The 27,801-nt window shown below is 35.1% G+C and overlaps 2 protein-coding genes across 2 annotated transcripts in view; both read right to left on the bottom strand.

Moving 5' to 3' along the window:
- serinc5 (serine incorporator 5) overlaps positions 1 to 18,749 on the bottom strand; it is a 31,981-nt gene extending 13,232 nt beyond the window's left edge. The window contains exons 1-5 of the mRNA XM_051109834.1: positions 18,456 to 18,749; positions 9,322 to 9,489; positions 5,806 to 5,984; positions 3,236 to 3,318; positions 1,283 to 1,376 (exon numbers count right to left, since the gene is read on the bottom strand). Coding sequence (XP_050965791.1) covers positions 1,283 to 1,376; positions 3,236 to 3,318; positions 5,806 to 5,984; positions 9,322 to 9,489; positions 18,456 to 18,482 — 551 coding nt within the window. The 5' untranslated portion in view covers positions 18,483 to 18,749. The remainder of the gene's footprint in view (positions 1 to 1,282; positions 1,377 to 3,235; positions 3,319 to 5,805; positions 5,985 to 9,321; positions 9,490 to 18,455) is intronic.
- A 1,802-nt stretch (positions 18,750 to 20,551) lies between these two features.
- cdk7 (cyclin-dependent kinase 7) lies at positions 20,552 to 24,858 on the bottom strand. The gene is made up of 12 exons (XM_051109835.1): positions 24,722 to 24,858; positions 24,501 to 24,560; positions 23,892 to 23,925; positions 23,744 to 23,811; positions 23,587 to 23,655; positions 23,288 to 23,398; positions 22,797 to 22,915; positions 22,592 to 22,691; positions 22,125 to 22,211; positions 21,841 to 21,990; positions 21,586 to 21,730; positions 20,552 to 20,759 (listed from the first exon to the last, which is right to left on the bottom strand). Exons 1-12 carry the CDS (start codon positions 24,785 to 24,787, stop codon positions 20,731 to 20,733), a joined length of 1,038 nt encoding a protein of 345 aa, XP_050965792.1. The 5' UTR covers positions 24,788 to 24,858; the 3' UTR covers positions 20,552 to 20,730.
- Positions 24,859 to 27,801: the final 2,943 nt, after the last annotated feature.

Below are 27,801 nucleotides of genomic sequence, written 5' to 3'. Positions count from 1 at the left end.
AAATAGAAAAGACTTATGTTAAATAGCAAAAATATTTCACAATTTTTGCTGTATTTTGGATCAAATAAATGCAGGCTTAGTGAGCAGAAGAGACTTCTTTATAAACCCTAAAAATCTTACTGTTCAAAAACTTTTGACTGGTAATGTACATATAACAAATTGAATAATTTTATTCAGCAAGGACGCAATAAACTAATTCAAAGTGACACTAAAGACATTTATAATGTAACAAAAGTTTTCTATTTTGTAAAAATAATTTTCTTTAAAACTTCCTATTCAAAGAATCCTGAAAAAAATGCATCACAGTTTCCACAAAAAATATTAAACTACAAAATCTATTATTTTAGATAGAAATTCTTATTACCTACTTTGTTTTAAATAATAAATAAATAAATAAATAAATAAATATGAATAAAAAAAAACTGAATAAAAACAAAGTCAAAAGGAGGTCAAATTCAGGTTACTTCTTAGGACAAATTTGTCTCCAATATTTCATGCATTACAAAATTCTCTGCGACAGTCTTGGATGTTTCTGCTCTTTTGTGCTGAGGTTTCCATTTGTTGACAGAGTGCAGAGAGGAAACTATGATGCACGTTGAGCTCTGCCATGGGTTTCCTGTCCACAGACTGGAGAGCAGCCAAGAACCTCTTACTTATTCTCTTTCTCCTCCCTATAATGTCAACAGCCCAACGCAAGGCCATATTCTACAACCACAACACACATTATTTATGAACACACCCCAGAGAAAGCGCTGCATAAAAAAAAAGCTGTGCTTTACTTTTCTCTCTCAGTGTGACTGCCTTACAATGTTTCAAGTCTTGAAAAATGCTTTCATGGGTACTGCTATGAAACCTGCTCTGCTTGTTGTTGACACTGGTGGCTGTGGGAGTATCCATCTATACTCACACTATCAATGTGATTTGTCCTTCACACCTTGTCAGCCCCAGTGCCAGTGACTAAAATAAGTAGCAAGTGCACTAAAACTTTTCCCAAATCTTCTGCTATAGAAGCACAATGTTAGGACCACCCTGGCTGGCAGCTATGCAACGTATCTGACAGTGGAAATTAAATGCCGCCAGATTACGCTATAGTCTCCATTCCCAGACCTAATGATTTCCAGTTGCGGGGATTCAAATTACATACCAAGCAACATTTGGATACAATGATGGAAAGTCCTAGAGAACTTCTCCAAAAGCCTAATAAGTTTTCCACTTGGTGAATGAAACGAGGAAAGAAAGGAAAAACAGACAGTTATTTGGACAGCGCTAAACTTCAGCTCACCAGTTTTGATTCCATCTGTGGGCAAATTGAACGAGAAGCATCAACTGGATGATGATGAAGAGAAAACCTCCAGCAGCGCCCACATAACGCCAGACTGAAGGAGAGAAAGACAGGGAGAGATGAATCCAAGGTCTTTCCCTTTGGCTGATACTGTATGACAAAACAAACACTGCTTTCTGCTAAAAGCCAGGAACTGAAAACACATTAGGAAGCATGCATCATTTAACAAGACACCTGAACTAATAGAAAAACGTCCATGAACTTTTCTGGCACATAGAGCACAACTAATTAAGTACTTTGTTTATGACACCAAACACAAACATGGAACTTTTGTAGTATCATTTATCTTAAGCAATGTTTGAGGCAATGCATTACGAATGAAAAAACTACAACATTTTAACAGGTTGTTTTTAAACGTAACATATATGGGACAGCAATAAATCAAACTGTTAACTGAAATAAAATAAAATACATAAAACCACATTACATTACAGCCATTTGCCAAAGAAACATTTCTCAGATTCATTTAGTTTAATTTGATGCACTAAAATAATTATATAGTGGACTATACTTTTCTGACTATACTAAAATCTATATAAACTGGCGTTTAAAAGTTTGGGATCAGTAATGTTTTTAAAGAATTCTCTTATGCTCATTAAAGTTCTATTTATTTGTTAAAAAATACAGAAAAACAAGTAATATTATGAAATATTATTGCAATTTAAAATGACAGTTTTCTATTTTAATATACTTTAAAATATAATTTATTTCTTTAATGCAAAGCTGAATTTTCATCAGCCATTACTCCAGTCTTCATTCTAATATGCTGATTTATTATCAGTGTTGAAAACAGTTGTGCTGCTTAATATTTTTTGCAACCTGTGTTTTTTCAGGATTCTTTGATGAATAAAAAGTTAAAAAGAATGATTAAGAAGCATTATTTATTCAAAATAGAAATCTTTTCTAACAATTTCAGTCTTTACTACCACTTTTTATCAATTTAACACATCCTTACTGAATTAAAGTATTAAATTCTTTCAAAGAAAGAAGGAAAGAAAAAAATTACTCGTCCCAAACTTTCAAACTTTGAAAGGTAGTGAAAATTGATACAAAGTATTTCAATTTTAAATATATACTGTTCTTTTTAACCTTTTATTCATCAAAGAATCCTGAAAAAAGTTTTAAAGGTTCAAAAAAAATATTAAGCAGAACAGTTTCAACACTGATAATAAATCAGCATATTAGAATGAAAATTCACAGGAATAAATTCTATTTTAAAGTATATTAAAATATTTCATTTTTTCATGCATTTTATCAAATAAATGCAGCCTTGATGAGCAGAAAAGTCTTCTTTAAAAACATAAAAAAATCATACTGAAAAAACGTTTAAATTAAAATGAAAACAAAAAACAAATTCAAACATATTAATGAAAACTATTTACATCAGTATCTCACTGATAAAATAACACAGCATACCATAACATGGAATCACTGCAGCATGTTTATGAAAAGAGCTGAGATATACTTTCATTAAAACAAGTTTGCTAAATCAAGGAATTAACGTCAGCACCATCTCTCTATCAAGATTATTTTCATAACAAGTAGGGTTTAATCTGAAGTGCACCACTTAAGATCTTGTGCAACATCTAAACGTGTGTAGTCATGAGGTCATTGATCCAGGCAGTGGAAGACTTTGTTTGAGTTACTGGAGTTGATGAACCACAGAAAGATGCTCACAGTAGATCAACTGTGTTGCTCTTGGACATTTAAGGGGAGATATCTCAACATCGCTGCAGGCTCAAAGCAGAAATAATAAAACTTTCCAGGAAAGTCTCAATACTTCCCAATAAAATCTTTCAATAATATTTTATAAGACCCTTCGGAGTGCATGAAAACAATAGCAGCCAATGCAATAAAAAGAGAACAAGTATGTAAAAACTGATCATACTAAACCTTCTAGAAACTTGTCTTGATTTGGGAGAAAAAATCCGCCTGCACAGCAGGCCAGCAAAGCCACAAACTTGAAGAACCAGAACCTGCAAAGAAACAGAAGGCATTGTTGATTTAAGAAATATTTTGATTTAAGACGTAATATTTTGAATAAGGAAAACATTTGTCAAACTGGCAGTCTGGCTTTACAATATACTTTAAGACATGGGATGTGAATAGAATAGAAATAGAAAGTGAATAAACAAAACCCATTTAAAAATGAATTAATTGTACAAAATTTTGAAAGAAATTATTAAAATGATCTGGAAAATAATATTAATTCAAAACAATGAATATTCTCTATTCTTTTTCTATTCTACTAGTTTTATTTTTAATTATTATAAAAAAAAAAAAAAAATACCTTGACCCCATCTATTTTTTATCTATCATCTCTATCTGTTTTATCTCTTTCTACGTTATATATATATATATATATATATATATATATATATATATATATAAAGAGTTCAGATGCAAAACCAGCTTAAAGCCATCTCGGTCAAAAATGAGATAATGATACTGAGTGAATGCTCTCAACACATATTATACATCCATCAAATACTTTTTCTTCAAACTCGCTAAAATAGCAGCCTCAGCCCAATCAGAAGTACCAGTACTTACATAGAAACCTATACATCTGAGCCTGATAAAAATGCTTTTTATAAAGAGAGATGTCAGACGGATTTAGCTGGTTTTGCATCTGCATCTATAAATATAAATTATATATATATATATATATATATATATATATATATATATATATATATATATATATACACACACACACACACACACACATATACATATATATTAGAGGTCGACCGATATTGGATTTTACCAATATCGATAACTAGGTTGGACCACACTGGCCGATACCGATTAATCGACCGATAGTTTTTAAAAAAAGGATACTGAACGGAAAATAAATAGTGCTCCACTAAAAAAAAAAAAAAAAAAAAAAAAAAAAGTAGCCTACTGAACCATACTTTGTAAATGAATACAAATATTAATATTAATTATACATTGATCATTACAGTTAGTTCATTGTTCATTAATGTTAACAAAAGCAACAACATTTTTTAAAATATATCAGTGAATGCTGAAATTAACGCACTCTAACAAGGAACAATACTTCTATTCTACAGCTTTTATCAATCTTAATGTTACAAATGGACTCATATTGTAAAGTGTTACCATTACATCAACAATCAAGCTAAAGATGGCCATCTTTAAATATCTACACAAAGGCCACAGTACTGAAATTGCATACATATGGATATTGTGTACTTTCACAATTTAACTGCTTCTATTCTAGAACATTTGTGATTATCTAATCAAAATATAAAACATGTTAGTCACACAACCAAAGGCAAAACCGATACATCGGTCGACCTCTAATATATATTTCACAACAGATACTGATCCAAAGCAATTTTGTTTACTTTTTTTTACTTGTTTTATTACCCCTATAGAGAACCCAGTTTAAAGACACTGTTACTGTTTTTTTTTTTAAGAATTAATACTTTTATTAAGGAAGTATGCCTTATATTAATCAGTAAATATGCTACAAAAGATTTCTATTTCAACATTGTTCTTTTAAACTTTCTCTCCATTACAGAATCATGATAAATATATGTATCATGGTTTCCATAAACATATTAAGCAACACAACAGTATTCAACATTGATAACAATAAGAAATGTTTCTTGAGCAGCAAATCAGCATATTAGAATGATTTCTGAAAGATCATGTGGCACTGAAAACGGCAGGGTTGGTGCTGAAAAGTCAGCTTTGCAACACGGAAATAAATTATATTTGAAACTACATTAAAACAGTTTTTTATGGAATAATATTTAATAATATTATTGTTTTTAGTATATTTATCATCCAATAAATGCAGCCTTAGTGAGCATAAGAAACTTGTTTTAAACTAAATTAAAAATTCTACCAACCCCAAATATGTACCATAATAGTTTTTTCTACAGTACGTCAATTCTGAGAATATGACTGCTTGCTATCTAGTATAGGATTTCCTGTTTACCCATGGAAGTATGTCATCATAGGGTAGTTTCAGGAAGATCTAAATGAGTTTTATATTGCAAGATTTGAGCCTGTTTTTTTGTATGGCTTGTATGAATGTACAGAGCAGAATGGAGCTGCATACAACACTGAGTTCAGCCATATACTTCCTCGCCCGACATTTGCATACAACACAAAGATCCGATTATTGTGACATGAAGTGCTCTCATGTGGGGCTAAACCATCCTATTCATAGAGGGTGAGGCTCGTCTCCAAGCGCCATTTCCTCTGGACAGAGCTTTAAATTAATACCTCTATTCAGGGCTTTGGTTGTGGGTGAATAATGGAGCATTAGGAGGGGGGTACAGATGGAGGGAGCAGCCCAAACAATACACGGTGGTCCCCATAGCTCCTGTGAACCTGGGCCCAGAGGGGCCACGGAGCAAAGCAGAGGAGGAACAAGAACTGTTTCCAGTGTAAATACCACTTCAAAAGTGTCTGGGTCAACCGCTTACCCGTTGTGAACAGCTGCCCGGCATCCCGTGCTGGTTTGCACACGAATGGTAAACACAGAGAAGAAGAAGAAAAAGCAGGCCATGCCGAAACAGACTTTATACACTGCTGAATAGCCCACAAGGGTACTGCAGTTCTCCCCCGCATTGAGCTTATTACACATTTCGGTGTAGAAAGGAATCTGGGAACAGCACAAAACAAAAGAGGAATACAATTACATTTTGAGTAACGGAATAGTTGCAGTCGCTTCAGGGCAAGGCTAAAGTTAAACTGAATCCAAATTGTGAACACACCCATTCAGCCACACCAAAAGAAACTTAAACTCAAGAAACACACCTTAAAGGATTAGTTCACTCCAGAATTAAAATTTCCTGAAAATGTACTCATTTCTATGTCATCCAAGATGTTCATGTCTGGCTTTCTTCAGTCGAAAAGAAATTAAGGTTTTTAAGAAAAACATTCCAGGATTTTTCTCCATATAGTGGACTTCAATGGGGATCAACGAGTTGAAGGTCCAAACTGCAGTTTCAGTGCAGCTTCAAAGGGCTCTACATGATCTCAGCCGTGGAATAAGGGTCTTATCTAGCACTACGATTGGCCATTTTCTAAACAAAAAAAAATCTATACTTTTTAATGGCAAATGCTTGTTTCGCACTAGCTTGACTTTCCAAAGCAAACGTGCAAAGAAAGTCAAACAGCCTTTGCGAAAAAAAAAAAGGAAAACAACTATATCTGAGAAAATGAGATAGAATTTTTCGTTCTACCTACCCTTTTTGACCTGAAGAACACAGATGAAGAACAAACCACGTGTGACCGTTGTAATTACGTAATGCGTGAAGTCGTAGACGCATATCACAAATGATGCGCATTTGTGGTTAAAAAGTATAACATTTTTCTTCTTTTTTATAAATTGGTCAATTGTTTCACTAGATAAGACCCTTATTCCTCGGTTGGGATTGTGTAGAGCCCTTTGAAACTGCAATCTGGGCCTTTGACCCGTTGATCCCTATTAAAGTCCACTATATGGAGAAAAATCCTGTAATGTTTTTCTCAAAAAATGTATTTTCTTTTCCGCAAGAAACATAAATTCTTATTGACTAAAGAAGGAAAGACATGAACTAATATTTTAAATAGACACAAAGAAATTAATCAAAAGTTATGTAAAAGATTCTTACATTGTTATTCAAATAAACTGTTCTGTTAAATTTCCTATTAAAATGTTAAAAATCATAGAATTCTAAAATTTTCTAAAAATTCTAAAATTCTTTCCAACTAAAACTTTTACAAATCAAATAGTGATACAATGTTACTTTTTATATGTACAATGGTAATAATTATTATAATATCCAAATTCATTGCACTGAAAACTATTTTTAGCATTGTACATGTCTAAAAACATGGTATTACCATGGTTTCTCTTTGTAAGTGTATTAACAAAGCCAGACGGATTCAAACTAGTATTTAAGGTTCTCTTTTGTGGTTTTGAAGAGAAAGCAGGCACAAACTACAGGGCACTGGTCAATTCTTAAAATACATTTAGGTTCCCAGCAGTGCACATTATGTAGGCCTGTTAAAATGTTGGGAGGCCCTGCTATTATTATAACATGGACCATCATATAATATAAAGTTACTAAAGGAGAAGTTCACTTCCAGAACAAAAATTTACAGATAATTTACTCACCCCCATGTCATCCAAGATGTTCATGTCTTTCTTTCTTCAGTCGTAAAGAAATTATGTTTCTTGAGAAAAACATTTCAGGAATTATCTCCATATAGTGGTCTTCAATGGTGCCCCCAAGTTTGAACTTCCACTTGCAGTTAAAATGCAGCTTCAAAGGACTCTAAACGATCACAACCGAGTAAAAAGGGTCTTATCTAGTAAAACGATTGGTTGCTTTCTAAACAAATGGACAATTTATATACTTTTTTAACCTCAAATGCTCGTCTTGTCTAGCTCTGTGATGCGCATGTGAACTCTGTGTAATCCGGGTCAATACAGTTAGGGTATGTCGAAAAACTCCCATTTCATTTTCTTCTCCAACTTTAAAATTGTCCTACATCGCTGCAAAAGATCGACCCAGTGTTTACAAAGTGAACATGCAAAGAAGATCAAACGCCCTTTACAAAAAAGGTAAAACCGTGATGTAGGACAATTTTGAAGTTGGAGAAGAAAACGAGATGGGAGTTTTTCAACATACCCAAATTGTACTGACCCAGATTACACGTATGCATTGCAGAGACGAGACAAGACGAGCATTTGAGGTTAAAAAGTAAATAAATTGTCACTTTGTTAAGAAAACGACCGATCGTTTTGCTAAATAAGACCCTTCTTCCTCGGCTGGGATCATTTAGAGCTCTTTGAAGCTGCATTTTGGAAGTTCAAACTTGGGGGCACCACTGAATCCACTATACAGAGATAATTTCTGAAATGTTTTCCTCAAGAAACATAATTTCTTTATGACTGAAGAAAGACATTAACATCCTGGATGACAAGGGGGTGAGTACATTATCTGTAAATGATCTTTTTTTGTTCTATAAGTGAACTTCTCCTTTAATTTGTTCCTCTATCAGAATTTGCTCTGTCCCTGTGTTGTAACCACGAAAGACCACCAGGAGGAGATTTCATGTGCTCTTAAATTTGCAACAACTATTTGTGAAAAACCTTCAACAGCTGTAAATCTTCATGTTTTGGGCACTTGAGTGGCAGCTCTTTTGTGTCTCACTGAGAGGCAGCGCTTTTATAACTATGCTGGTCTTTTTTAGTGTCTGGGTTTTTTATGTTCATGGCATTTACTCAGTAAGCACTCATTGTGGTGCTGAGAGCAAAAAAGAGCTTGAGCTCACGTTACACACCCAGCGCCTTTAAGCGCATTTCAACCGCATTCAGTTACCGTTTTTGTATAGCTATAGAAAAACAAAACACAGTTTCACTGAAAGAGTTATTATACAGTGTGCAACAATTCCTGTGTTAGATGTTATGGTGGAGCTTTGATACTCTGTCTAACATTCCTGCAATGCTTTAAAGCAGAAGAGTATTGTAGCTCGTCTTTGTGTTTGTCTGAATAACATGGGCTAGCCGCCTGCAAATAAACCCTTGATCCCTCTATTGACCTTTTCTTTAATGAATCAACAAATGCATAAATTCTGTCCTTACAAATGCTTCAAATGTCCCTTTGCTTTAAAGAGATCTGAAGGGCTGGGTGAAAAATATCAATTCCTCAAATTTAATTGTTTCTCATTTTTACGAAGCGATAACGATTCTTAAATCCCATGAATTGAATAGTCTAGACTACATATGAAAGTCTTAGGTTTAAAATTCTGTCCATTTTATTATAATATTCAAAGAATAAATACTGTTTTGGTGCCATTTAACATGGAGTGACAGATCGCTGTAGCTCCTCAGTTCAAGAGAAGTGGCAGCACGAACCGCTCGTGAACTGATGTAACGGGGTGCTCTTTGTATATTAGGGAACCTGATACTAAAAAAATGCAAACGGAGAAGCTCTGAACAAACTCACATGTTCTCGCATTGCTGTCTCCACAGTGGGGGACATCATGATGACACAGGTCACCGTGACCAACATGAAGAAGAGGGCGTACATGAAGCGTGTCGAGGTGGACTGTTTGATCTTGGGACAGCAGCCGCAGCACAGCGAGCAGGCGGCCGATCCACAGCAGCAGGCCAGCTGCAGAAAAACAACACAGTGATAATAATAAACTCAAGTGATAATAATTACAGTCTACAAACCATTACAATGATTTACAACAAAACAAATGGATTTTAAAGCATAATACGCCTTTTACTGTAAATCAAGGACAAAGATAACACAATCTTTTTAAGATGAAGTAATATTTCAGCTGAAATAAAACAATACAAGTCTATAATGTACTGTGAAGCTGAGCAAATGCATTGGGGGGGGGACTGTGAACATCTTATTGGTCGTTATCCCCTTTAGCAACACAAATGCCTCATTCCTATTGGCTGTAAGCAGTAGTACAGCTGGGCTGTTACTATGAAGCGGCTTGACTCACATGACGCAAGACACAGACATAACATGAGTCTCTGAGATCAGATTGAGTAGATACAGTATCAGTACAAACATTCCTAGACATTTTAGAAAATCCCTTTATCTTTTCTTCTACCGTTTATAAACAAGATAACACAACTAGAGAAGAAAAGAAAGAAGGGTGTTTAATTATCATCCTTTTATGTTTAAAGGATGTTGTAAATTGTGTTACAAAACTAATATAAGTTTAAAATGCTCTTAAAATATATATTTAGATTTGAAAACAAATAGTCAACACCATAACCAATATTTAATGCTGTATGTAAGCACATTTTAGTTCGAAATTAAAATTAAATCTACAAAGAGGTGGTGTATATATGTTTTCCAAAAACTCACACTAATTGACACACTTTTATACACAGTTGAAGTCAAAAGTTTACATACACTTTGCAGAATCTGCTAAATGTTGTATGAGGGATCATACAAAATGCATGTTATTTTTTATTTAGTACTGACCTGAATAAGATATTTCACATAAAAGACATTTACACATAGTCCACATAAGAAAATAATAGTTTAATTTATAAAAATGACCCCATTCAAATGATTCTTAATACTGTTTTGTTAACTGGATGATCCACAGCTGAGTTTTTTTGTTTAGTGATAGTTGTTCAACAAGTCCCTTGTTTGTCCTGAACAGTTAAACTGCCTGCTATTCTTCAGAAAAATCCTTCAGGTCCCACAAATTCTTTGGTTTTTCAGCATTTTTGTGTAGTTAAATCCTTTCCAACAATGACTGTATGATCTTGAGATCCATCTTTACACACTGAGGACAACTGAGGGACTCATATGAAACTATTAGAGAGGGTTTAAACGCTCACTGATTCTCCAGAAGGAAAAACCATGCATTAAGAGCCAGGGGGTGAAAACTTTTGAATCGTGTTTCATTCTGGTTACACACATTCTGAAATATCTTCTTTTGTGCTCAGCAAAACAAAGAAATATAGGTTTGAAACAACCTGAGGGTGAGTAAATAAATGACAATTTTCATTTTTGGCTGCACTATACCATATTTTGGGTGAGCTTTAATTGGAAGATTAATTTCAACAACCTAAAAATTAAGAAATTATGACAACAATGCTGATAATCCTCTGATTATCTTCTAGAAGCTTAAATGTTCATGAATTTGAGTAAACAGCACATCAGAACTCTGAAACAAGACACAGACTGCAGAGTAATCAAGAGGACGCGTCCCCCTCTCCAGACAACAGGTGGTCAGCATGTACAACCCCAACACATGACAGTCCCATTCCTCCACAGCACCATGGAGTCCCACTCGCTGGACAACACTGTTCGAGTGGGACAGCACTTTACATCCTCTCGCAAACAAACCATCCCCCATCTCCTGCCCCGGAGACAGTTCTCAACCCCCGACAAAGAGCCCTTCTCTGTCCCTCTCCCGCAACCAGCAGGGGTCTGGGTTAAAGGTGATGGCCTACGAGTAAGGACAATAACCTGGACATTGTTTTCTTAACTATTCAGGCCAGGAAATTCTCAAGCTCCTCAAGTGTGTGGAGGAGCTCTTTGAAACTACATCCAAAAGTTGGAGGAATGTTGTGTTGTAGCAAACAGATTCTAGGTTTGTAGTTCCACCATGTTTACACTCAGCACAAAAGCCAACTGTAACCACAAAATAAGGATCTTAAAGCTACTACAGAACAACTGGGTGCTAAAACCAGCAACTTTTACTTCCTTTAATGAAAAACAACAGTAAGCTAGTCAAAGTAGCACAATAAGTTTGGACTGCAGTGGCTCAATACTGAGAGAAAATGCTAACTCAAGAACTGGTTAGATTCCAAAATTATCAACTGGAATTATTAGGAAAACAAAGAATTTCACACTGTGGAAGCAATAAGTTCAGAAACAAATCATCATAACAAATTTTGGTTACACTTTATTTTAAAGGGGACCTATTATGCAAAAATCACTTTTATAAGGGGTTTGAACACAGTTGTGTGGCCATAGTGTGTGAAAAACAACAGCCTATAACAGTAAAAATCCACCCACTCATTTTTTTATAATCCCAATAAATAGTCTCTCAGAACAAGCCATTCCAGATTTCTCCCTACCTTGATGTCATCATAGGGAAACATCCTATTAGCATAGACACAGCCCTAAGTGAGAAGTGGCAGTCCGCCATTACTAATTTCTCGCTATAGCTGCTGGAGATATACAATGTCAGCGCCAAAGAGGCATTACAAGTGCTGTTTTTGGGATGCACCAACGAACATTGAAGTCTCCATAGACTCCTTCCATCTGAGCCGCTAAGTACATTGTGGTTAAATTTTATTTTCGAAAGAAATGTCCTGGAAAAATTCGGTAAAGTCCCCTATATGTTTAGGGATCAATACCAACGCTTCGTGCACGAACGTCAGCACCAGACAAAGTAAGTGTTTTCCAAATTGCCTTTCTGAAAGAGCTTATTGCCAATCCGTAAGGCTAATGTTGCTAAAGCTACCATTGTCTCTGCCTATTTTCACTGATGCTGCCTTCACGTGCTACCTGAATGATTGTAAAAAGGAATATTGTAGTTAAAAATTGCATATGAAGTCAATGTTTTTAAGTCGACCCCTTGAATTTGTCAAGCTCATAATTACAAGTGGGACCTATAAAGTTTGTGATAGCGTGTGATGGCATCATGAGACCAGCTATGTAAATATTTTTACTGCGCTGTGCTCCCCATCTGCGCAATTCATAAACGCGCAAACCTTTAAACCAATTCCGGTTCCAACATATAATTCTGAACACCGCTACTGAGAGTTTCTGACATTTTCAGTGCGTGAGATTGTCTTGTTTGGTTTTTGCCACTTCTTGAAGCACCAGCTCATTTGCATTTAAAGGGACAAACACAAAAGTGGCACTTTTTGGCTCATACCCTTTAATAAGCTATAAAAATTATCTGTCGGGTATTTTGAGCTAAAACTTCACATACACACTCTAGGGGCATATTTTACGTCTTGTAAAAAGGAGCATAACACCTTTAAGGTGTGCTTGTTATAGTGTAATACATTGAAGTACTAAGTAACATGAAACAAGGACAGCTTAAAATACAGTGTTACCCTAATTTTAAAATGTTTGTTCTGTTTCATAAAGTGTCAAATAAAATGAGCACATGACAAAATGTGTTTCATAAATTCAGTTAATTAGACTTGCTTTATAATTAATAAAATTAAATAAACAGAACTGTTGCCAAAATTCTGAATTGTATAGAATGTTACATTTTTGAATAAAATTTTAAACTTCCATCATAACCTGTTATTGCTGTAGTTTCATTAATTGTCAAACACAACGATGAGCAAAGAAGCATTTTCCTGTATATTTTATGGATTTGACTGATTAGACATGCTTTGGGTGAAGGGAAAATTCACCCAAAAATGAAAATTCTTTTATTAATCACTCACCCTCATATTGTTCCAAACCTGTAAAACCTTCGTTCATCTTTGGAACACAAATTAAGATATTTTTGATGAAATCAGAGAAGAAATTGTTAAAGAATGTCATTACTTTTGTTTTCTTTGCGCACCAAAAATATTCTTGTAGCTTCATAAAAGTAAGGCTGAACCACTGATGTCACATGGACTATTTTAACAATGTCCTACTAGCTTTTCTGGGCCTTGAATGTGTCACTTGAGTTGCTATACCGTATGCAGGGTCAGAAAGCCATCAGATTTCACCAAAAATATCTTAATTTGTGTTCCAAAGATGGGACGACATGAGGGTGAGTAATGACAGAATTTTCAATTTTGGGTGAACTATCACGTTAATTATTAAAATTGCCAGTAAACTTCAGAATTTCATAGAATTTACAGTTTCAAAAAGAATTTTAAAAACCCATCATAACTTCTTTAAAAATGCTATTCTAGTTAACTGTCAAATAAAATGTGCATGGAAACACGGTAACATCATTTTATAGACTAATTCTCACTAGTTGCTTATTAGCATGCAAATTACAGTAGCATATTGGCTGTTTATTAGTACTTATAAAGCATATTAACGTCAAATTCTGCATGCCCACATATATTAGATCCCTTAATCCAACCCATACCTAACTTAAGTACCTTACTAACTATTCATAACTAATAACTAACTATTACTAAGCAGCAAATTAAGAGTTTATTGAGTGAAAAATATGTTGATAGTCAATGTGTTTCCTATTCTAAAATATTACTAAAACATTTCCACACTCATAACAGAATTCTCCACCAGATGACTTGACAAGACAAGTAAACGATCACAGTTTAAAGTTCCCAGGTGCACATTACAAATGGTCCATAACATTAATAGACATAAAATTAATAGAGTTATCTGATATATTTCACTGAGCTCAAGTACTATCACTTTCGAAACTCAGCAGACAATAAATCTATAGTCTCCATGTCATGAATAGCTGCTTTGTGGGTCTGCTAGCCAGGCAATTGTACAGCTGAGGCAAAAATGTATTACTTCACTGTTTGAAGTGTACACAAAAAAAAAGTGCTCTTTTGTCCAGTGCGAAGAGTACCCATAGTAACACTGAAGAGTCAAACCTTCCTGCTAGAATCGCACTGCACAGCGTTGATGGATGGATGGCGATTGCTTGACAGCTTTTTCAGTTGCAAATACAGAGTAATCCAAAGGCTCATGGGACAAGAGTAAACACCCTCTACGATGGTAATGCAGGAAGTCAGAGAAAAAAAGAGATGCGTAAAGGCTGTGCGAAACTCACGAGGGTGAGAATGTCTCACTGCTACCCACAAAGTCAACACGGACAGTCCTGCCACAAATACCCTAGTTCAGTTCGCTAGAAGAAAAAAAAATCACTACCTAAGATTTGAGGAACGTGTAAAAACCCACAAAAAGCCCACAGGATAATGGGATGTGGGGTACACAAATGTTTTGGCCTATTATGGTGACGTCTTCTTCAGCCGTTTTCATATCTCATCAGAGTAGAAAACTGGAGACGCTACACGTCTGCAGTTTTCACGTAGGTGTTTAGACATATCAGAATTTGCAAATAAAGTTACCTCAAGGCCTGCTCCATAACAGTGTGCTACTACATTTATTACTAACAGATAATAAAAGATAATGAATACCCTTTCTGTATTAACAGATCTTTAACAGTAACTTGGTATTTAGACGTGAATGTTTTCACAGTGCAATTTGACTAGGCAATAAAGCCACCTTTTCTACAGCGTGCATCATCAAGGGTGATTCATAAGACAGTCATATATGATTCACGCCCAGACATCTGATGAAGATATCTCAGTTAGATTTCCAAAATGTTTCCCAGCAGGACAAGACAAAAAGTCCAATTTGCGAAAGCTGAGAAGGTTTTGATATTCTGCTTTACATCTTGACCAAAATTAGGGGATACTCCACCCAAAGACAAACACTGTCTCTTCAATTACTCAACCTCATGGCATTCCAGATATATGACTTCAGACAAACACAAACAGGGCCCTATAAAAATCAGCTTGGTTAAAAAAATAAATAAATAAATAAATTAAACAAAAAAAAAAACTATTTTTAAGGCCCTATGAAATATAGATTTTTTTAAATCCAATTCTGTGCTTTCCATAAATTCTCATACATTTTATTTTAATGGTTTCAATCAGTTTTAATAATCAAATAATCTCTAATTAATTTATTTAATTTAAAATATATATATTATTATTATTTTATTTTTTTCCAAAAATACTGTGTTTTTACATTTTTCTGGTTTCTTGCACAAAAAGTATTCTTGTCCTCACTACCTTTCTGGGCCTTGAACGTTTCAGTTGTATTGCTTTCTATGCAGGATCAGAAAGCTCTCGGATTTCATTAATAATATCTTCATTTGTGTTATGAAGTTAAACGAAGGTTTGCTGGTTTGGAATGACATGAGGGTGAGTAATTGATGACACTATTGACACTATTGGGTGAACTATTCTTTTAATCTTTTTAATTCTATGAGAATAGGGAAGTCTACAATGATGATGGCATAGGGTGCCAAAAACTGGGAATTTTTGTTGGAACCATTTTCAGAATATTTCTTTTTTGTTTCCCCAGCTGATGAATAATTAAAACATTGACAGTCAATCAGAATCCATTTAGCTTTAAAGAGGTTGAACACACAAAGTGGCAGAACTGTAGCGTGTACTTATAATAAATAGAAAGAATGTTACCATCCTTGGGTGTAGACGCGAATATAGCTTGTTATCTTTACAGTTTTATATGTATATGAAAAGGCATCATGAAACTGATAAGTACATAATAGTATACAGTACAAGTTTAAGTCGACCAAAAAACCACAACACAAATAAATTAACAGAAATGAAAGGGGAGAAATATTGCCTTGAAGGGACAGTTCACCAAACCGTTATCAGTTATTTACCCTAATGTTGCCCTAAAGTACTTATTTAGACCCCATTTACATTAATTTCATTGACAAAAACAGTCAAAACACTCTTCAAAATATCTTCTTACAAAAATAATAATTACCCCCATAATTCACTCACCCTCAAGACATCCTAGGTGAGTATGACTTTCATCTTTTAGATGAACACAATTTGAGTTATATTAAAAACAATCTCTCTTCCAAGCTTTATAATGGCAGTGAATGGCTGTTGAGATTTTGAAGCAAAATAAAGTGCATCTATCCATCATAAAAAGTGCTCCACACTGCTCTGGGAGGTTAGTAAATGCCTTCTGAAGTAAATTGATGCATTTGATGCAGAAAAATGTCCATACTTTATAAACCATTATCTCTACGTCATCCACTGGAACACCACTCTCTTGTTAACGCACGTACGACAGTTAGCGGAAACTAGAGATTATGGTTTATAAAGTTTTAAATATGGTTATTTTTCTTACACAAACACACCAATTTGCTTCAGAAGGCCTTTATTAACCCACCAGAGCCATGTGGATTACTTTTTATGATGGCTGGATGCACTTTATTGGACTTTAAAACCTCAACAGCCATTCACTCGCATTATAAAGCTTAGAAGAGCCAGGACATTTTTTAATATAACTTCAATTGTACGCGCCTGAAAGAGAAAAGTCATATACACCTAGAATGGCTTGAGGGTGAGTAAATCATGGGGTAATTTTCATTTTTGGGTGAACTATTCCTTTAATTGAAGGCACACTGAATACAGTGTTGTCTTGTGAGGTTGCCAATTAATAAATGCCACTGTCGCTGGCATAAAGAGGTAATCAGTTACCGTCAAAGTGGAATCAAAAGTTAAACAAAGCAGGTTATCTAATGATAGCAATTAGTTTACAAACACTGAGACTATGCAATGCAAACCCCCTCCCCCCGACTCCACACATTTGTGGGGCCACGGGCTCCTGACAAGCTTAGCACTAATGAGACAACACTATTGACGGTGAACACTGACCGCAAGCTCTCTCTTTCCACTGCTAATCTTATGCAAACAAGCAGCCACATGGATCCAACCAGGAAATGAAAAGACCACCCGCGGACCCCACCACGTACAAAGACGAGTTGGCCCTCAGAGAAATTAGTAGATTGAGAATGTGAAGGAGACAATTACACTCACTCATTTACCACATCTAGACCTGAAGTCTCTCCTTGTGGAGTTTTATTTGGATTTGATGATTCAGTTGGAAACAAGTATGGACATATTTGTGGCCCAAAGTAGCACAGGTATATTTGTAGCAATAGCCAAAAATACATTGCACGGGTCAAAATGATAGATTTTTCTTTTTTCATGCCAAAAATATTATCATATCCTTAGCAAACCATACATCAATGGAAATTTCAGATTTTCAAATAGTTTATTTATTATCCTTAGCTTTCAGGAAAGCTTATTTATTAAGCTTTCAGACGTATATTTTGACCCTTATGACAGGTTTTCTGGTCCAGGGTCACATTTGTCCTGACTGGAATTAACTGAGGACAAAACAGGGTCAGTCATAGTGATGACATAATTTCCTGACCGTTGGAGCAAGTCATGATAAAATACTGAGTTAAAATGATAAGCCTGACACTAGAGTTGATGGAAAAAAACAGTCATGTAAAGTCATCTGAAAGCATTAGCATGCTGATAAAATACAACTTAAACCAGCCTAAGAAGGTTCGGCTGTCTTTGGTGGTTTATGCTGGTTTCTCAGTCAAGCCAAACAATTGTTTATCTGGATTCATTCTGGGAAAAATGTCCCCTAACCATAGCTGGTTAACGATGCTTTTTAACCATATATTCTCTAGTGTTTTTATAGTCACAACGGGTTTTAAAAGTACAAATAGGTACTTTTGTTAAATAAAACTAAATTTACACGAATGTGATTCAAAAAAATTCATAAAATGATGAAGTACAGAGCATTTACTATTGAAAACTCACATCTGTTAACTGACACAGAACAACGGTGACACTAAAAAACTGCTTGTGTACTTGAAACTGGCAGATACGTATTAACAAATACAATAATCACATACCTTAAAAAGCGGAAGTTTTATTATCAAACTTTTTCTAAAGCATCAGCATAAAAAGCCATAGAAAATAATTTCAAATAGGAAAAACCGAGTGCTCCGCGCGGTTCACGATTCACAATTCACAATACGGTGATGTTTTTACATGTCGTACGGTTAAGGCATCACTCACCTGAGACAAACAACACGGTGCACACATGCTGACAGCGAGGCAAATCCTCCTTTACACACACTGATCCAGTTCAAATATTCGGTTCGTGAGATTTTAGGTAACGCGACCGTGGCTCGTGTGTTCTGTGGTGTCGCGCTCCCGCGAACTGCCCTGCACGCGCACCGCCGCTCACAATAGACTGTGACGTGTGCGAGCAGCAGACAAGAGCTGTACGAGTCTGCGAGATGATGGCCTAGATTGGTCCGAAATCACAGATACGTGTTGGGTTACAGTGGTGATTTGTTGTTTATTCACATTCAGTATTGACCTCGCATCCAAATAAAATCCTCATCGTATATCACTTCCGCTATCGTCATAATGTGATGTCTCGAATTCCCTTGACCACAATGACAGTGAAACACATAGATTTAGAGATCTATTTTAGTCTACAGAGCGGGCCAGATCTTACTAGGTAACACGGACGAGTTTATATCATGTATTTGTTATTCCAGTTTGGATATCGTTGTTTTAAATCATGCCAAAAATGTGGTTTTACTTGTTTTGTTTACATGTATACTGGCTGATGGGTGGGGATTTTGTTTGGAATTGTTCTCCGGTTGGCTGGCATTGACAGCAAAATTATACCTTTCCTTCACTGTGTTTGACACCATCTGTAAAAAATGCAAGTTGCAGTTGAAAACAGATGTTCTCTGCAAGTGACTGGGGTGAATAAACTACCTGTGCGTCGAGACAGAACGTATTTATGTAATAATTAGTTTTAAATGGTCTTTGGTTATTGAAATTCTGTCTGTAAACATTACACTCTTAATATATCACAGCCTGTTCAGTTCACTGACAAACTCAACTGGTTGAGAGAAGTTACAGACAGGGCTGTGACAACAGCACCTCCCTCAGGACTACAGATGCAGCTTCAAACTGATCAAACTAAATAAAGCTTGGAAATAAAGATTAACCAGGATTTCAGGAAATGAATTACACCAAATCCTCACAAGGATTACGTACTTAAAATATAACATTATTATGATTCAAAATATTACGTTATTTTTAACAATTATTATTAAAATCACATTATAAAGCCACAGAGATGACAAAGCATTTATTTATTCTATATGCCTTAAAAATGCAATAAAAAATACTGAATATAGCTGCAAGCAACGATTACCAGGGTTCAAGTGCTTTGAGGCATTTAAGCAAATATGGAAAAAGACATATTGTTTAGCAAGTCTGTAACCACCAAAATCGGTGATTAAAAAAAGAGCATTTTTGGCAAATACAGGTAATTTGTCATAGAAATATGTTTTTTTTTTTTTTTTTTTTTTAACGTTTATGACTGTTATAGCACCAGCTGTAGTCTGATCCTCTTTAAACTTTGCATGCTCGTTTAGAATCACCTGTCGCATACGCTCAGCAAGTTTCATGAAGTTTTGAGTTTTCCTTTAGGCTTTATAGGATTTTGGGTACATTTGGACAGGCCTCTTTTGTAAACGACCACATTATAGATTCCCAAAGGGTAAATTTAAACTTTTTTGTTGAAGATTCTGGACACTTGTGGCACTTTGGACCAAATCCATGTACACTGATTTTCATGTTGATAGGACAAATGATTGCACAGTTATAGCCATTTTTATGTTTTTTCCCTCTTAGTTTGATGAAGAAATCTCATTCCATTCAGGAGTTGCAGGGATTTTACTATGTGGCCCTGCCCCTTTCGAATGTTTTGACAACCCTTTGCAACTGTGAGTCGAAAGCTCAACTTTTTTTTGATAATTATTGATAATCACTTTCCAGAGAATCTTTCTGCATTGGTTTGGTTAAGTTTGCCAATACCCAAAAAGTTAGCTGAACTGCCCCCATTAGGCCGATTTGGGCAAGCCTTGGTCACGTTGTCAGCGGTGTGAGTACAACCATCCCTCCAAGTTTCAAGTCTCTACAACTTACGGTTTGGTCTGCACAATAAGTTTTATGTGGAGATCGCTGATCCGTGACCATTCTAACAATTACAATAGGGTTTCAGCGCTATGTGCTTGCACCCCTAAATATGCTAGTGACATAAATGGGGGTGAAGTGCATGATTCAAACAGACACAAGAGGCAATACATTTTTCTATAATTTAATTTCTGGAAGTACATAAAAAAATAATTGAAAAAAATAATTCAACTAATGACACATAAATATGTTAATTCCGTAACTCTGTTGAATGCGCTGTTGAACAGCACATTTGCCATTCATGCAGGACCACAGCTGCACAAGTGGAAGAAAACAGCATCCAAATCACTCAGAACACCAGTTTCTTTTTAAGGGTACCTGAGAAATGGAATAGGAAAAAACATTTAGCTTTTAAACTTCTATGCCATTTCTATTATGAAAATCAAGTTTTTAAACCATGTGCAAATTCTGTAGTCAACAACAGGGTCAGAAATTAACAAAGGCTTGTGGCAAAAATGTCACCAAAATGATCAAAAACTTTATTTAGATTCGCTCACACTGCATCAGTTTGCTTTTACGCCCTGTCTTGTACAGAGTTGAGCCTTATAACCAATCAAATGCGTTTCTGTTGAACTTAGGAATGAACTGGCCAATCAGAGGTACTAACATTAGTCAGCGCTGAAAGCGGCAGAGCTGTTGTTGAGTGTGCACGCTCAAGAATTCCCTCTTCATAAACAACACAATGCAGATACGATATAAATAAAAGATACATTTCATAGATTTAATGATTATAATGGGAGTTTCTGCATAACTTGCACTAGACTAGACTAACGTCACAGACTGACATTTTTGCCTGTGAAGCCAGAATGTGTATGTTCTTATACCTTGTCTATATCAATATTAATAATCATTATTACAATATAAAGAGCAATAATCTACAATAATGTTTTTTGTCATAATGTTGCAGCCCTATGAGCTCCTGGTTTTTATAGGTATAATTTAGATACATTATTAAACAGTCTATTCTTACTGACACCAGTCCAGTCACCAGACACTGCCCTCCCGAATGTAAAAAATGTCTCTGGAAATCAATTCCAGGGGCCAAATATTGCCCCTGAATGGAAAAGTACACCATTCCTAAGCATTGCGTAAACTACATTAGCTCTTGGATGCATTTATTTAGTATTTTTGCATTTTTTATTACCCTGTTCAATACTGTCACGCTTTCTCTTGATTCCAATCAACAGGTTTTCTTTCTCTTTCAGGGCTTCTGTTGAGGAGTTTGGTCTGGGAAGCTGTGGTCCTGGGGTTGGTCCTGGTCTATTGCTGAAATACCTCATCTTCAAAGCCTAGAAAGAGAATATCCATTCATTCAGATACGGTCTAATGTAGATTACCTGTAAGCATTATGATTGATATTGAGATTGAGTTGATTAAACTGCAACCCAGTTACTGGCACCTGTGAAGCTGTAGTGCGCGTGGAGGGGTTAAAGGTGAATAATCCCTTCAGGAGCTCCAGAAGGTCATCGCCAGCTGCGCTGAAGATGTGCTCCAATGGAGTGCCAGGAAATAGTTTAAATGACACATAGTCCGGAAGACTGGACATTCCCTGAAACAACAAACAGCACAAAGTCACTGATTATACCTCGTATACACACATAGATATCTCAAAGCCTCAAATATTTGTTGTATGAACATTGATGCGTTTACTGATGTCAATTTTAGAAGATGAATACAACTCACAGGCCATGTCTCCTCTGTTGGTGTTCCCAAAGCTTCAAATATCTTTGTCAGCTGGTCCAAGTCTGAATCTCCAGCTAAAAATGGCACCTGTTAAAACCAAGAACATTCTTAAAAATCAAGTTAGTGGTCTAATCAATCTGGAAACTTGTTTCTGCCACAGGATAAAAAAAAAAAAAAAAAAAAAAAAATGTAACTGCGACTTCATATTTCACAAATATATTTAGCTCAAACAAACCCAAAAAGAACAAAAAGAACAACCTCTTGATGATTTTCCTTCTTTTACAAAGTCATACAAACACTATCATGCTTTTTTCTATTGTGATTTGGGCAAATCGGAACACAAAAATTTGTATATGTCTCAGCTATGACAGAATTTGTTTCTAAAAACCCTGGAAATGTGAAAAGTGTCTACAGGTATTCAAAGGAAACAGATGGTTTTACAAACACTGGATAAATCAGATACTCACTCGGAGTAAAAGCTCAGCAAGAATGCAGCCAACTGCCCACATGTCCACACCCACACCGTACATCCTGGCACCGAAGAGCAGCTCCGGTGCACGATACCATCTGAGAAGTAGCACGCAACATGAAAAATGAAACAATAGCATAATAAACTAAATCAAAATACTATTGTAAAAGGTCAACACAGAATAATAAGAGACTTTTACAAACCTTGTAACAACTTGATGTGTATACACTCGGTTTGGGCTTCCAAATGCTTTGGCTAAGCCAAAATCAGCCAGCTTCAGGACTCCATTTTCATCCAATAGCAAATTATTGGGTTTCAGATCCTAATAAAAGAAACAATTACGATGACTGAAAGTGGCAGGGTTTTTTTTTTTTTAAGATTGTTTTGGAAATAATTCAAGTACCATTCAAAATTTGATTCGATTTTTTAACATATTTTTGAAAACAAAAAAATCTCTTATGCTCACCAAAGGTGCATTTATGTGAACAAAAATACAGTAAAAACAATGTTGTGAAATATTATTACGATTTAAAACAACTTATAATATTTAATTTTAATTCAGTGTCACATGATGCTTTAGAAATCATTCTAATATGCTGATTTGCTGCTCAAGAAACATTTTCTTATTTTTACACAATAAAATACATAAGCATATAAAAAAACAAATGAAGGAGAAGATATTTCAGTGCCTCACCCTGTGCAGGATCCAGTGATTGTGCATGTATTCCAGACCCTGTAACGTCATTAGGATGTACGCCTTTATATTGGCTGGCGTCAACACAAGACTGGTGTCCTTAATGATCACCTGAAACACACCATAATACAACTACTTACTTGTATTGCTAACAGTGACCACACAGTTTGGAGGGATAAACATCATGCTTATATTTATTGTTCGATCTATTTTAGTTCTTAATGGATTTGCTCTCTGAAAGGTTTGCTGTTGAAGTTACTGAGATGAACTATAAGTGTCCAAGTGCCAAGTTGAGTCACCTCAAGATCCGTCTCCATGAAGTCAAAGACAAGACTGATGTTGGATTTGTGTCCAAAAGCATCCAGGAGCTGAGAGAGAAAACAGGTCCACTGATGTCAGTATTAGCACATATGCAACAGTGCATCAAAGTTTTCTACGAATACAGACACGACTTACACCAATAATGTTTGGGTGACTAAGCTCTTGCAACAACTTAATCTCTCGAAGAGCTGTTCTGTTGATGCCTGGATGACAGAATATATATAGTGTAAGACTCAAACCGATTACACCATAATAAAGATATAAACACAGATTCAAAACGCACCATCTTTGGCTTCTGTTCTGTGACCCACTTTTATCTGCAAACAAGAAATTCACCTTTTAACATGGGGTAGTTAAGTACAAAATCAAATATGTGACCCTGGACCACAAAACCAGTCTTAAGTCGCTGGGGTATATTTGTAGTAATAGCCAAAAATACATAGTATGGGTCAAAATTATAGTTTTTTTTTTTTTTATGGCAAAAATCATTAGGAAATTACGTAAAGATCATGTTCCATGAAGATATTTTGTAAATTTCCTACTGTAAATATATCAAAACTTAATTTTTGATTAGCAATATGCATTGCAAAGAACTTAATTTGGAAATCTTTAAAGGCAATATTCTCAAAACTTTTATTTTTTTGCACCCTCAGATTTCATATAGTGAAATAGTTGCATCTCGGCCAAATATTGTTCTATCCTAACAAACCATACATCGATGGAAAGCTTATTTATTCAGCTTTCAGATGATGTATAAAGCTCAATTTCAAAAAATTGACACTTATGACTGGTTTTGTGGTCCAGGGTCACATATATTACACTATGCCCAATGCAAAATACATAAGCGAATTATAACAAATGTGATGGATTTGTGTTAACTGCAGTGTCTTACCTTTTTGATAGCAACAATAGTGTTTGTGGTTTTGTCTCTTGCCTTGTACACAGTGGCAAACTGCAAAATAATTGTTCGATGCATTAATGACACTATGTATTAATAACATTTACGATTAATATGCACCTGCAAAAGCTGCTGCAGCTACACACTAAAAATTGCCAGCTGTTTTGGTAAACCGAACAACGACAGCTCAGAAATATCAAAGTTATGTCGTTTACCTGTCCTTCACCCAGAAAGTCCAACTTTTCATATCGTTTCGATCGGGACTTCACATCTAATGCCATGATATCAACTGTAAAACTCTTCTTTGTGAAAGCACACTTCCTTCTGTATTAAAGAGCAATTTATACTTCCGGTTCAAATAAAAGTCCTGTACGTGAAAACGCACCACGGTTCGTTTATCATACTTTAACAATATAATATTATTTAGAGATTATTCAATAATGTAGACACAATTTTGTCGATTTAAATAATTTGCTCATTTATCAGGAAGCAAGTAAATTAAATTCTACCGTTTTTTATCATGCAGTTTTGTGACTAATATTAAGAAAATGGTGACAAACGGAAAGGGTTAGGGTCGCGAGGACTAAAATATTTACTAGTTTGGCTTTTTAAAATTGTGCAAATATTACACTGCACGTTTTCAGAAGAGTTAGCATTGTAATTTTATTTATATATTGTAGTATTGTATATTTTAAATAATTAAAAACGTTTTGAAGCTCCCTTGGAAGTTTTTTGAGGGCCCCGACCTCACTAACGAATTGTTTTATAAGCAAATTCTTAATTATAAAATATTATCAAATGTTCTTGCTTGAGTTCATAATTCATTTTAAATAATTTCGTTCATCATATACTTACAAATCGATGTCGTGCAAACATTACTACTAGATTATTACTCTATCAATTGATTCCTGCAGAGGGCGCTGTTGTCAATGTAAAAAAAGAGTATCTCTTTTCCTTTGCACTACATGCATAAAAACTGGGTATCCAGTTTAAAACATAATCTAATCTAAGTCATGTACATTATGTGCCAATATAACTTAAACATTAAATCAAATGAATCATGCTTGCACTTTCTTTCCATTATTTTTTCTCACATTGTACATGTAGAAAGGGGAAAGTTTACATATCAAAAGCAATTACTGCTGACTTCTTCCATTTTTGTAAATTTATTAACTTGTCTTCAAATCTCAGTTCTATTCAGACAGACTTAAATCTGTCAGAAACAGAATATATTTAGCCTAGACTTTAGTTCACAATGAATCTTCAACGAGCATGTGGCTGTATTGTTATTCCTTTATTGATTATATTGACCACGCTTGTTTTTGGTATCTTGACCGTGTTAGTGTGCATCAGTAGATACGTTTAACAGACTGTGTGAAGGTGCAATTACTGCACGGTTGTTCTTCTAAAACATAATCCCCCTTAGATACCTTTTTGTTTGACTTGTTTACTGTATGCCTTCTATCGCCATCAGAAGTTTCCCATCTCAACAGGAAGTGGTTAGCACAAGCTCTGTTCTTATGAAGACGCCCACTTCCTCTGACTTTGATAAACACATTTGTGGTTTTGTGCACTAACCCCATCAGATAAATTTTCTTAACTGCTGCTAAACCCAATGTCCCCAAATTACAGAATCATTTCTGGCGGGGTTTATAATGAAAACACCACACAATAGTGAAGAAGTGAGTTTTTGATGGATGACAACTAAATCTTATAGTACTAAGTAGTAATGACTTTAAATTATAGTCAGTAATTTGCTTGAGAAACATCAGTGACTCATTTTGTATCAGTTGTATCAGACTGGCCTCATTTGAAATAAGAGATGCAGCGCATTTGTTTATAAAGAAGATACCTGTAACAAAACAAAAAAATTGGTAGAATTAAGTTTTTGCATACATTTATTTAAATACACACACATAAAAAGCTAAATTTAAGATTTTAATTAACTGGCCTTAGGTTTTCCTAATTGGCCTTCCATGTTCCTTTAATTAAATCAATTTAAATTTGATCTCCTTCTTGTTTGTTTATTCATTTATTTTCTACAGTTTTTTCTTGTATGTTTTGCAAAGGTTACATCAATTAAGGGTCTTCTTGTGTTATTTTTAATTATGTTCTAGCCACCTCATTACATTTTATGGGTCTGGCTTCCGGTCTCATCTGCGTCCAGCTATTTTTAGCTGGACAAAACAGCTCGTTTTGCTGCTTGATATCGCAGATCGGTATGTTTTACCATATTATTTTAACGTATTATCTTAATTATGAACGCACTGGTTTGTAGTGCAAACAGTTTTACCGTTTACTGCGCGCTGTATTCGTCTCATTATTTCCCTGAATAATGGATAATAATGAACCGGAAGTCTCGACAGTATGCTTTTCTCTGCGTTAAATAATAATAAGGTGGATAGGCGTCTTCGTGTACTTCTTTAATCTCGATTTTTTTGTTTGTTTGACAGAGATATCTTACCACTTGTGGACCTCAGAAACACATGTTTTTCCCAGTCTGAGAACACCTAGGTAATCGTTTCTCTGTTACGAAAATTAACCGTGGTTTTATTGTAGTAAAAGTGTAGTAACCATGTTTTTTGGCGTATTGATTACTATTTGTATAACCACAGTTTGACTACAAATCCCATGGTTAAAGTATAGTTAGTATAGCAAAACCATGGTTAATTTGTGGTTACCCAGATTTAACTTTTTGTTTTATTTGTGGTAAAACCTTGGTAATTTTTGTAAGAGCTATGATTATTCATTTCACAACTTCTAGATTTAACAGTGAGCAGGCAGAGACTACAATGTTGTTGAGTAAATATGAGAACGAAATCATCATCCTCGGTCTGAACAGTCATTCTGAAGAACAGGTGAGCAAAATAATTGTGAAACTGCATATGAAACCTTTAAAAGGTTTTTAAAACGTTTTGTCATGAGCTGATATTGACATCTATATGTATTTTTTTCCAATTCAAATGTAGTTAGTGAAACCATAGTTAACAAGCCTCTTCTGAAAATGAAAATTTGTGAACTGGTTTACGCCCAAGCTGTCCATGAAATATACTTAGAGTGATGAAACTCATTTCAGAAATGTAAAACCGCTTGGAAATATATTCTGCAACCAACAGCTGTTGCTTCTTGCATGTAGTGTGTCTGCTGAAGTGCTGTGGTGGAACTTACACTAAAACCACATATTAGTGTGAGAAACAAACAGCACATGAAAACCTCTCACCTATCGGCCTCTTCACAGATCTGAAAACTGTAACGCAACACTCGCTCTCGCTTTTTGTCTTAACACTCTATGTTC

The sequence above is a fragment of the Labeo rohita genome, chromosome 5 (genome assembly GCF_022985175.1).
Source record: "Labeo rohita strain BAU-BD-2019 chromosome 5, IGBB_LRoh.1.0, whole genome shotgun sequence".
NCBI lineage: Eukaryota > Metazoa > Chordata > Actinopteri > Cypriniformes > Cyprinidae > Labeo > Labeo rohita.
Note: the sequence above shows the minus strand (reverse complement) of the source record. Positions and strands in the feature narration are given on the sequence as shown.